The sequence below is a fragment of the Parambassis ranga genome, chromosome 3 (assembly GCF_900634625.1).
Source record: "Parambassis ranga chromosome 3, fParRan2.1, whole genome shotgun sequence".
Classification (NCBI taxonomy): domain Eukaryota; kingdom Metazoa; phylum Chordata; class Actinopteri; family Ambassidae; genus Parambassis; species Parambassis ranga.
Window position 1 is genome coordinate 18,423,573 of NC_041024.1, and position 13,093 is coordinate 18,436,665.

General features: G+C 39.5%; 1 protein-coding gene across 1 annotated transcript in view; it reads right to left on the minus strand.

Moving 5' to 3' along the window:
* Positions 1 to 268: 268 nt before the first annotated feature.
* Positions 269 to 13,093, minus strand: part of unc13c (unc-13 homolog C (C. elegans)) — an 81,226-nt gene continuing 68,401 nt past the window's right edge. Inside the window, exons 26-33 of the mRNA XM_028402359.1 lie at positions 12,739 to 12,876; positions 11,772 to 11,895; positions 11,469 to 11,528; positions 9,391 to 9,471; positions 6,723 to 6,870; positions 3,991 to 4,083; positions 2,686 to 2,845; positions 269 to 1,605 (exon numbers count right to left, since the gene is read on the minus strand). Coding sequence (XP_028258160.1) covers positions 1,320 to 1,605; positions 2,686 to 2,845; positions 3,991 to 4,083; positions 6,723 to 6,870; positions 9,391 to 9,471; positions 11,469 to 11,528; positions 11,772 to 11,895; positions 12,739 to 12,876 — 1,090 coding nt within the window. The 3' untranslated portion in view covers positions 269 to 1,319. The remainder of the gene's footprint in view (positions 1,606 to 2,685; positions 2,846 to 3,990; positions 4,084 to 6,722; positions 6,871 to 9,390; positions 9,472 to 11,468; positions 11,529 to 11,771; positions 11,896 to 12,738; positions 12,877 to 13,093) is intronic.

The following is a 13,093-nucleotide window of genomic DNA, read 5'->3' on the forward strand; positions in this document are numbered from 1 at the left end:
TAACACATTTGCACATACTTTATGCACAGAAGAAAAGTAGACTTTTGTACAATATCTCACTAAATATATTTACATGACATACAATTCGCCATCAGTGCAATACATAGGAATGTTGCATATTTACCAAATGTTAGACTCTTTCCTTTATGAAGAAAAATAATTCCAATGACAGAAGCTGATTTAACTAATGTGTAAAGTAACAAGTGCAACTTTCATATTGGTTAACAGCTTCACAGGAAATAAAAAAAATAAAATCTTAGTACCACCCTATCAACAATCAAATATTAAGCATTGAAAAAGTAATTGATTACATGTACATATATATCTCCATACATGTAATGGATTGCTTTTGTACAAATATTTTATATAACTTTGGCAGTTTTTGAGGAACAAAGTTATCGGAAAAATATGAAACAATATCAAACTGTCATGTCATGTAAGCTTGCCTTCCAAAGCTCATGTTCACAGTGGTCATTCAGAAAGGCTGGAAGCCGATGATGGCTGAAAAGAAAAGAAGAAAAAACCCAAAGAAAAAGAAAACATTTCCATCCTTTCTGCTTAGACTGTTAGCACTGGAGGCTGTCGTCATTGTTGTCATGGTTATAAAATTACAAACACCTATGAAGGTTTACATAGCAGTCATCGCCATTTAAAAAAACATGGTCTATTTTCAGGTTGACTTAAAATACAAACAGTTTGAAGGCAAGGGGACAGGACCCTGCTCGGCGGTCACTGTGGAATCATGGGAGAGATATGACCACGAAGAGGACATGCACAACAGTGCTGTGTGGAAGAACGTGAAGCCAAAAAACGAAGGTGCAAAATGAACGACTTTGCAACAATCAAAACGCCACACTGTCAGAAAATGACTTACACCGGACAAAATTAATCGAGCAAATTTCAAACATACTAAGTTCACCATAATTCATATACGTTGATTTTGTTCTTTTTTCCACTGGTTTGGCACTTTATTGGAACAAATCTCTGTTCAAAAAGACTAAATGTTGTACAAAAGGTATCATGTCTCATTAACATAACTCGTATAATATAGTACTTAATAGTAAGCATACGGTAAGTAAACACTTGTACATACTGTAGTTTTAAAATGAACATTCCAACAGATGTTTTACGCACATGCACAAAAACAAACAAACACAACTCTCTCTCTCTCTCTCTTGCCTCATTTGAGCCTCCTCTGCTTCTCTTTGGACAATCCTATTCACTGCTGTTTCCCGACTCTCTTCTGATACTGACGCTACCGCTCTTTTTCTCTCATTTAAGACAACACAACTCTTTTAATACTGCATTTTTGCTCTACATTACGACACCTCCTCCGTTGAGCGTGTGTCTGTCTTTAGACGCACAAACTCTTTGGCCACCTCGTCGTTGGTCCTTTGAGAGAGTATCCTTATGATGGTGAGGCCCGTTTCATCCATGGAGATGCTCTTCATCAGCGGGTAGCAGGCAGAGATGTTACCCGCGTCTGCCAGCTCCCGGAGCTGGATAACCGTCATGCCAATGATGCGGTCCTCCCGAGCAAAACAGTAGTCCTTTACTGAGATGTGCAGCTCGTAGGCCTCTGGACCATGTTCGTTACTTAGAACACTGAAAGAAATAACATGGAGACAAGTTCAAGCAGTTGAACTCAAGAGTGCAACACTATAAATAGAATAACACTGAGTACATGCTAAAAGGAGGCGACTGACACCTCCACCTCTTCCATTGTGAGCAGATGGGTGTGCTCAGTGTGTCACTGAGAAGTGTATTAAATTGCTTCAGATGCACATTTTGTTATTACTTTTCAAACATAATAAATAGCTCACAGCCTTGTATTGAAGAATCATAGATGAGTGCAAACCAATCCCATTTTGGACCCTGACATCAGGCTTTGTTCACAGCTGAATATGACCTGTCAGTAAAGGAGTCTGGGTTGGTGACATTTTCTCACCGAAATGCCTCTTTTTGTATGCAAACGGATGATGACTCAGTTAAATTGTGTTCTGTCTGTAAAATGAACGTTTCTATTCAAATGAACCATTATTCTTTTTTAATGATCTCCTGCAACTTAATGACTTCGTTAAATTATCATGACAGTACAGTATACATTTGCAGCAACTGATCACACTGGCAACCAGTTTGTGTCATTACTCTAAATTTAGCTTTGTGGTGTTATTCACTGCAGTAAGGTGTTGATAAAAGATAGTTGTCCCCTGATCAAGGCTAGAAAATCACACAAAAAAGATGAAAATGAGTCTTGACTTCGTATTCAGGGATAATGTCAGTAGATTTGAGTAAAACTTAGAATTTGTTTTTTCATGTGACTCACAAAGGAGAGATGTGGGGCGTTAATTTCTAACTCATAATATGAGGCCCTCTAGTAATACTAATCCTGTGTGAATAGGGCAAACGATCACTTTAGCTCTGTGAGCTGCGTTGGCACTAAGAATCACAGAGTCAAAGAGAAAGAGTCTTCAAAGAGGCTTCAAAGCAACAAACAAATGCTGCTAAAGCTTTGAACAGTTGAATGGATCATCATTGTGAAGCCTGAGTAATACTTTCTGCATCCTTGCAGTAAGGTCTGTGTGAAATACATTTTGGGAACTAACTGTGTCTGTGTGTCTCAGATGCTCTCTCTACATCTGCAAGTGAAAATACTGCAAAATGTGCAGACAGAATAATACTCACTACTGGAATGTTTCATTATACTTTGGTGACCAGTTGTTATTCTTGGTCTTGGTGCTAAATTTGCGCTTCTTGTCAGCCAAGTGTGGACCCACGGCGTTAACCTCCACAAATGGTCGGAACATGGCATTGGTCTGCCAGATGAGGTTGTTCACTCCCACCACTAAGAAAGGAAGAGAAAATAGTGATCATGCTGAGAATGATGTATACAGTTAAATAATAATATTAATAATGGTGCATTTCACTGTCCATTCTGGGTTGTGTATTTATCTTTTCCCACAGACACCTGGGTAAATGCAGAAATGCCACATTATGCTGAGATACCATCAGTAAACACAACAGAGCCTGATAGCACAAACATTTACAGTTATCGGGAGCTGTAATGGTGAACATCTAACAGAGGCAGTGCCCGTGAATCACACTGCTAACATGTCTTTCCAGAGTCGCCATTAGAAAAGCTGTACAGGGACTAATCTGCCATGAAGACGTGCTGATCGATGCATTTACACACCGTGTAGCGTATTTTTTTTTGTGATTGTGAGAAATGCAGTAAAATGCTGAAGTGCAGCTCTTTAACATGTAGTAATGGATTTTCCTTTTATAGAAGACACGAACACAGTATTTAGTTGCTATGGTGACCGCACTGCCAATCATCATTCTGTTAGTACTGTCACTGATCACAGCTACCAGTTGCAGTGCATATGGAGCTGCTGTAGGGAGACAGACTGGATATTGTTGTACCCATGTAGGCGATGTTTTTGGTTGAGTCAATTTTTTTTACTGAAAATGAAAAATTTAAACCTGTGTGCATATGGAAATACGATAAGACAAGGATCTTTGACAATTTTTCCTCACAATGAAGTAAAACGATTATACAAGCTATTACACAACAGTCTGAACAAACAAATACATCATTAGTTCTATGTCTTGTGTGCATGCTAACATGAAAAACAGTGAAAGCACTACTGAGTCTTCAATATTTGATGTGTGTTTTGTGTATGACCTCACATAGTAGGATGATCCTCTAACCCCTGTGTTGTGAGTCTCTCCCACTGCATTACAATATGATTTGGGAACCTGACCAAGTATTTATTACATAATGGCTTTAAAACAATGGTCATTCTTGTGGTTTCTGATCAATTACTTTGATTACATCACCAGTAATCTATAACATGTTGTATCTAATGCTGGTGACTGTGGTATAGCAGGTCTGTTAACACATATGAGATTATGTCTTAACATTCACAGGTGCGCATACATTTGAATAGAAACGACGAAAGGCAGGTCTGATTATAGGAAAAAGCTCACCCTTCACGCTGACTTTGTGCTCTCCAGTGCCAGGGTGAGAGATGAGATTCACTTGCATCGACACCTCCCCCACGGATCCATTGGATGACTGACCTGGACACACACCAAAACAGCAACAGGAGAATTGGAAAGAGGTGTAATGAAAATCAGAGAGAATGGAGGAGAGGCAGAGAGGAAGCCAGGAAAGAAATAGAGAGATCAGAGAGGGAAAGAGTGAGAGAATACAAGGACTGCATCCAAAACTGTAGGTGCAGCTTTTCTTTTGTAGATGAGACAGCTATCCAAAAATTGATCCAAAAAGCCGTGTGTAAACACCTCTATGTGTGTCAAAGCTGAAAGACTAAAGCTAAGGAAAACAGAAGAGTAGTAGACTTGACCTCCACAGCCACCACTAGCAAGCAGAGCTGTGGTTTCCTGTAGCTTAGGGCTAAACAAAAACAACATGGGGAAAAAAAAACATGAAATCATCTGTCTGGATTGAAGGCCAGATGGTTTGAAGGCATTCACTAAATTAATAATGTTTTACATGATGAAACCATCAGACTGTCTAGCACAATACTCATACACAACAATGGATGTGACTGCCTGCATGGAACTGAAGTGATGGGGACAACAACAGCCATTACAGTTTTAATCACACAGGGATAAACAATTAGAATGGATTGCTGACCATGTGTCTCATTTTGCTCGACGCTTGCGTTTCACCCACAGAGGGACAAACAGATGTTGAGCACAGGAGGGTAAGTGTCTGTGTGGTTGATTAAGGGACATGTTGATCCAATAGCTAATCAATATGTGCCAAACACACAGCGTCTATAATAGCTGGTAATAAAGAAACAAGCCTTAAGATATTTTTAACGATGCCCTGCACCAAAAAAAACATTGCTGCCACACAATTAAGCCCTAAGCTTCTGGAAAATGACCAGAACAGTGCCACTGCACATTTACTTCAGCTCTAGGCGGAAGTAACATTACAGGTAAACTAAAAAAAAAAAGAAAGTATTTTGTGATGGGAGCCAGATATGTGACGCACACACTGCCTTTATGAAACCATGAAACAAGAACAGATGTACACAGCAGACAGTGCAGTAGTGAGTTTGAGAGGTGCAAAATGTGAATAAGTTAAATTAAGATTAAGGAATGCAGGAGGGAACAGAGAGGACAGGTGAGTGGCAGGATTAAGTGTCAAAGAGTTGCTTTCTTAGTCACATTATTCCCCCCTGCCCCCTCAGTCAATACATCACCATTTGCATACAGATCACCAGAAGTAAAAAGCCAGAGGCTGCAAAATGCTAATGTAATATTATTATATCTGGGATTATACTCTATGTATTCTGACTAAAACAGAAAGCAGCTACACAGCTTCATGCACACTCTAACAAATATAGAGACACATATATGCTTCCAGGAGCACACTTGGCAGGATTAAACTAGCACATGTCATGGTCTAAATGTGTCACTGTGAGAGCACAGATGTTGGTGATTAATGGACGTGTCCATTGTGTTACATCAAGCATCAGCACATCTCCGAACTATTTACTGACCTAATGCACATCAGCCACCTCACTACTTCCACTTATGGACCTCACATTTCAGACAAAGACCAACAACATGGTGTGAAATTAAGGACGGGGGGTGGAGTGGGAGAGGAGGAACACATCAGGCTATCTCAAAATAGCACGCAGTGAAACACTGTGTATGCCCATATGCCAGTCAGTTAGAGTGGCAACGCTGCTTGGCCTGCTGGCTGCCTGGCCTGCTGGCTGCCTGGCTGAATAGCTTTCTCATACAGCCTTTCTGTTTCCTGCTGACTGCCTATGCAGTGTTCTGCAAGGCTGAACACATCGAGGCAACCAGGAGCTTAAAGCTTCAACACCCTGCTGGACTGAATTCCTGCTCGAGTTGCCCTGAACATCAGAAGGTATTTCCACCTTGTTATAGATAGAGAGAAAAAAAAACATTTCTATAGAGACAGATGAATGAAACAAGAACACATAAAAGTAGGTCAGTGATGATGGCAAGGAAAATAGAGAGAGAGTGCATATGGGAATTTATAGATTTCACTACATATGCACTTTATCATATGTCAGAGAGGAAACGGGAGCAGCAAAGCCCTTTAGCATATGAGGTGAAGAGGCCACAGATAGCTTTGATTATTAGTTGTTTTTCTGTGTATTTACAGTAAGAGATGAAAACAACATACAGTAAGTGCAATGTCCACTAAACATATGAGCCCACAAAACATAAAGTGACAGACGAAACTTCAGAACACACATATGGCAATGTAAGTGGAGCATAGATGGGTGGACAGATGAGGGTAGGGTATTACTATTAGTCATTTCTGACTAGCAATAGAAGCCCAGGGTGAAGTAAAGCACATAAAATAAAGCCTTCATTTTATATTGGCCACTTTAAAACTATGTGTAAGGGATACACATATGTTAGATATGAACTGTGAATAGCAGCAGCAAAAGAGAATAAAGCTGTTTTACTATGGTGAATTAAAGTAGAATATATGCACTTACTGTTGCCTCAGGAAACTGTGAAAATGTAGCATCAGCAATCTGTGCTTTTTTGCACCATTTAAAGACACTTTCACCATGTTTCATGGAAGATTTCTTTCAGAGACAGAGAACAACTCTGATTACAAAGGTTTTTTTTTTAAATTCTGAAGTATCTCCCTTCACTGCCCAGCTGAAACCAAAGCGAGCCGACCTTGCCTTTCACCTTACCTTGAGAGGTTTGGGTGCATATATATTTCTTGATCAAGGCATCTGTAGGTTGAGTGTAAAGGCTGAGAGCATATTTGAGGGACTTCATGTCGGGGCTTTTTTCGAGGAAGGTTTTCTTCAGCCCGTTTCCTCCAGCATGGAAGTATTGCTACAACAAAACAGAAAAAAAAATTATATATCAGTAGGTTTATATGCAGCGGTAAGCTACGGTTAGCTGATAAACAGCCAAAGATTATATAGCCAGTACGCAAAAAGGAGACCAGGCGAGACAGGAGACAGCACTAATAGCTGGTGTTGTGCCTAATTGCCATGCATTTGAACCTGAAACCTCCTCTGCTTGGGTGGTTAATGCACATTTGTGCTGATAAGCCTGATAGCTGAGGACAGACATGACTACACATTCTTTTCGAATGCTGTCACCACTCCCACATGTGGAAGGTAGGAGGGTGGCCATGGACAGATCCTATTAAAGTGTTGGAGGAGAGAAAAGATGATGACTAAAAGAGCCTGGACACGCATCTCTAAACAATGTATGTGTTTAGCTAGCTCTTATTGTAACAAGTGATTATCACAGGGACAAAGCAGCAGCATATAGTCAAGGCCTTTGCACTCACAGTAACAGACTTTTCCCTATGCTGAATATGTATACACACTAATCTCACATCTTTAGAGGCTCTAGAAAACATACGGCATATATACAGAGTTCACACATTGTATGTAGCTGCCAGGCGACAGTTGAGCAACACCATCAAGCCTATAACACCTCAGCAGACTGGGTGTTTGCAAATATTTTTGACTGGTGTCAGGTCAGCAGTTGGCTGTGATGCAACTCAGTAGGCAGCACTGTTTTGGGCCTCACCAATGACTCATGCTTCATAATATTTGACCGACATGAGCCTCTGGTGAACTATGAATAACGAGGTGAGTCATGGGCGGAGTTCATTGTGAGGAAGAAAATAAAATAGCATACACTCAAAGGTAACCTGCTCATACTTAATTCACAAATTGCCTAGAGCAAACAATAAAAATAAAGAGTATTTTTGTTATAAATGAGCATGGAAAATGAGGGAAGCTTTTCATAAATTATAAAATAGTTGTGCTTGAAAAATAAAAAAATGAAACTTTTTTCAATTCAGCTAATTGGATACCTTAAATGACATTATTCCCCTCATTAAGATGCCCCAAGTGAACACAAAAAGAATGTAACAATTTTAACCCCTCATTGCTGTGCCAGGACTGGCAGAAGAAGTGCACTGGTCGAGAAACATGCTGCATTATGTTGCATTATGTCCAGTTTTAACGATAGTCCAAACAGCCCTCTGCCTCTGGCAGGATCAGCAGATAAACCGCCACCCTCCTGACATATTGTTTTTTTTCTTTTTCTTCTTAATGGGTCTTTCCTTATATTGTTCATTTCTTCTTTTCTTCAGGTTGATTAGTTAGTGACCCCATGACAAAATGATAAACAAGTGTTACATTAATAAATACAATCGCAGAGAACAAAAAGCCATCTATTCTGAAATGCACTAAATCCATAATACTTTAGCTGATGAAACAGCTTCCTTCTACAATCACTCATGGGTCAGAGTTCAAATGAAAGGATAAATGAAGCATTTTGGGGAATCTGTTACATGGAGTTCTTTGTCACATATGGACTTCTCTATGGGCTGGTGCATTTGCCCATTTTCCTACCCATTAGCTTTCAGGAGTTCAAAGTTCAGACTGAATGAATTTTCTTAAGCTAGATCATCCCTTAATGCACTGTGAACAAATATTCAAGTAAACATAAGAGGTTATTTCCTTTTTAATTGAAACACCTGAGCATGTTGATTTTCTGTTTGGAGTACTTATTTAATTATTTAACACAGGTCTTTTTTCTAGATTAGACAGACACATAGAAAGTAATGATAAAATCAAATAAGAATTGCAGGCATCCCACTGAATAGCATTTCATCATATCACCGGCCCAATTCCCCTCCACTCATACTGTGTTAATTGACTGTTCTCGTTGGAATACTGATGAGAAGAATTCTTCTGACATGATTGATCTAAACCTGCAGGTAGCTTCCTGGGTGACAGCAAAATCAATTAAGGTTTTTCTGCACTTTATGATGCAGTGTCTGCCCCATGGCACCTCACCATAACTTTTCTACGGTCCCTGTAGAACTGAGGTCTGGTCTAGAAATCTCCTCACAAAACAAGTGACATGGCAGTGAAATAAAATGCTGCAGATTATAGATAGTTTTGCTAAGAAAATTGGGACATCTCTCAATATTCCTAGGTGGTAATAACATCCCTCAGGAGGATCTGGTCTGTGTTTTACTGTAGAAGTATATCTCTGTTGACTGAGTCTTCTTGTCACATTTTTCCTCTAATTCATTAGTTATTGCTTGTTCACCAGCATGTAAACATCAGTCCATGCATATTAGTGCTCTCCTAGTACACATTAATCCTTGCATTTATGCATACCACGGTTTAACATTATGCCTGTATACAGTGTAGAAATAAAAGGATGTAGATCTGGGAGATAAGCCCATGATGTCCCAAACACAGCATGAGCCACAGCGCTGTCTTTGATTTATAAGTCATTTGCACATTGCTGCATTACAATGTGATTTTTCCATGCTTTTTAAAGGTCAGGTTTAACTGCAATCAACAAAAAACTCACCTTGATGGTGGGAAGCACAAGGTCCATGGCTGCACACTGACGTGGTGTCAGACTTCTAGCTTCCTCTCGAATGACATGCTCCTGGAGAGGCACCAGAAAAAGTCAAAGTCAAACACTTTGAATTTTAAACTGTTTTTCAGCATAATGAAAACAACCTTAGGGGAGTCACAGTGCTCATACACTGCCTATAGACAGAACCAGTGGCAGTCACTTAAACGGCAGACAGTCTGATAAATATGAGCCTTGCTGACTCACAGCAGCACTCTAAAAATCTATTTTAATCATGAAAAATATTTTTGTCAATTCTAATTGGAGCCTGATCCCGAGCTGTGAATTGATTGCAGTAAATACCTTCTGGCACTGCCTTATTTCCCAGGTGTTTCCCTTATGGGCCATAGACAAAACAGCATTAAAGTTTCATGAAAGGGCTTTGAAGAAATGAAATAACTGTTGCAAACACTGCCACAGTTGTTGATCCTAATCTACAGATTTGCCTGTGGCTGGCCCCCCGACATGAAGCCTGAACTTTCACATGTGCTTGGCATCGGATGTTTAGACACAAGGTGCATTGTGGAAAATGCACATGTCACACCACAGGTAACACACAAAGACACAGCTGTTACATTTTAGAAAGCTCAAGTGCTTTCATCACATGGAGATGTTGTTGGGTTCTGATGCCAAAATTCTACTGGATCCTTTTCATTTGCATTTTCTCTGTTTCAGCAGTATCCCCTTCAGTGAGATCAATGTCATAGCAAGCCCCCACAAAACCAGTCAAGGTAGGGGAAAAAATAAAATGCTGATTCAGATATGGTGTTTGTTATCTGACCAAAAAGGCTTTTAATTTGTATGGATAGGCTTTTATTCTGATTTATCCATGGCTGATTATTCCTTTTAATAAACTGTGCTGCCAAACTGTGCAAATCATCTTGTTGGAACATATTTTCTTAGAAAAGTAGGAGCTGAGATGAACATGAGACTTGGAGGTCAGAGGGCATGGTCAACAAAGTGGTTCTGTGAACAGCGGTATGAGTTGGAGACAATATGTTAGACCAAAGTTCAGAGTTTTGTGGGCCAAAGGTCACAGCACTAAAAAAGCACATTGTCAGATTTATATATAGTAAATGACATTACACACATTCATTAACATATTAACCACACTAAAAAAGGGTAGAATTTAAATATAGTTAAAAAATATGTACCTACACACCTACTAGACCACATGACAAAAGTATGTGAGTTGAAGATTATCAGTCATCATCATGAAGAACAAGAAGATGATGAAGCACTTTAGTGCTTTGGGAGGAAGACACAAACACCCATCTGTGTATAGATGATCAGAATCCAGATGTTGCCTCAAAGGACATCTGAGCGTGTGTGAAACACACACATATGATAATGTTAAGTATACAGTATGTTTGCATTGCTTATATGACTGAGAACTGAAATATGTCCCAGGGGATTTGTTATCCTGTAGCCATGAGTGGAAAAATATACTGTATCCACTGATCCATTCCAGTGCCTCACTACACAGAGCTCAGGGGATTAAACATCTTCCAGTCGCGTCAACAAATAGACACCTGCCTACAGTACTTTATGTTGCACATAGCTGTTATGTATAATGCCAAAGCCTGCATTATAGTTTATCTATTTTTGATATTTAAGTTTCTACATGTTGGATTTTAAAACTGCATATACAGATTCATTAGTGGGAAAGTTTTTTCCACTAATGAATCTGTATATGCAGTTTTAAACACAGACAGACTGAAGAAAGCTAGAAGGCTTCTACTTTTTTAATATCTATCACTCCAGTCTCTTAATTGAACTTAATGTTCAATGATTATGATGATTATGTTTGAACACTACTTTAATGGAGATGATGAAAATTTACATCACTGTCAGCTGAAGCCTACCAAGACAAAAGCAATATATTAGTGGATCTTAGTGGGTTTTGTGCAGTGTGAAGCGGATGTAGTTAGCCAAGCAAATCATACTGTGACTTTCTTTCTTGCCTATGGTACACAAAATATATGGTTCACAAAACAGTTTCAGAAGTGAAATGTAGTTGGAAAAATCACCTTGAGTTTGGACAGCTGTCCCAAGTCCTTGGCAGCACTAAAGATCATCTGAGCTCCTTGCTGTTGGAGAAAGAGATATGTATCAATTATGGCATATACAAAATGAAAAAAAAAAAATCAAGTGAATGTGTTCAGAAATGCCATGTGTCATTTTCTGTACAATAATTTGTATGTTATGCTGGAGCAACAGACAGCTGGGCAGAAATGGAGGAAAGAGACAGGTGGACAGGAGGAGGGAGGTGGAAACCAAGCTGAGAAATGAAAAAAGAAAAAACAAAGAAACAGACAATTGATCAAACTCACGCTCTGGTCACTCAGCGGAGGCAGAACAATTGTCCTCTCGATGGTGTTCAGCACAATTTTCCAAAGCTCTTTGAGGACTCGTTTCAGCACTGTCTTCTCACAGATCTTGGCAAATAACATCAAACTGTGAAGCAGCAAAGAGGGGCACTTGTCAGGTCAACAGTTGAATCACACATTTCAAAACTGAGCACACATGGCTGAAGCCTCCGACTGATGATGTCTACAAATAATAATAATATTAATAAAAAAACACCTGTGATTCATAGAGTATGTGCGGCAGCTTTAATCTCACACTATTGTGCAGGCAGGGTTTCAGAGACGGGACGAAGGATTTGGCATTTCCATATCATTAAGAGGATTCCCTGTAATACCCCATTGGCCTCAATGTTGCTTTGACAAATGGTTGAGAGCGGGTCACAGAGCTCAGCTGAACCGTATCAGTTCCTTCAAAAGTGCTGTTTAAAAATTCCATTGAAGTAAATGCAGTCCCTATAGGCTGAATTTATGGACATTTACAGATAACGTGACTTTCCTATTATACTGTCAAATGAACTAAACTAGCATTTAAATGGGGAAAAAAACAGTGATCTCAACCTTCATCCCAGCAGATGAAGCTAGATCAATAAAGTGACTGACACTGAGCTCCTTTTTTTCCACAGTCAAAGGTCTAATAATAAGACCATGTTAAAACAGCATGGTGGAAACAAGACTTGAGGGTAGTTGGGGGAAAAAATGAGTCAGGCTCAGTTGCAGTAGTAAAAAGGGTATGTCCTCTGGAGGAGCTGTAATGGCCAATTAATTCTACCAGTAATTTGGGAGTGTTTTACATTGTATGTGTGGTTTGCTGTTAAATTTCTGTGATCTATAACTAGATCATTTCATGTGCTCTTGCTCTGTGGGTTCCTGTATTTCCATATGTGAATTTATTACTACAGATGGTTTTAGTGCTTATTGGAATGATACCCACTTTTTATCCAGAAGGTCCATCAGAGGTCGCAGGACAGTCTCTGCATCCATGGCAGCATTGCTCCCTTTGGCTGTACCTTTCATCTGAACCAGCTCCTGGTTCATCTGCTTCACACAATCCTCGATCACGGGTTTGAAACTGTGTGATGGATAATGGAAAATCCATTAAAGACTGTTTCATATTTCAGGCTGCAGCAAAGTTTCCAGTTTTGAGTAGGTGTTTGCTCACTCCTGCTGTTGCTCTTATATTATTGAAAAGGTGCTAAGGGATGTCTTTTGTTCAAGCTGAAATGTTAAACAACTTGCTGTGCTTGCTAAGCATGGCACACAGCAAGAGCTTGAGCCAATTATATTTT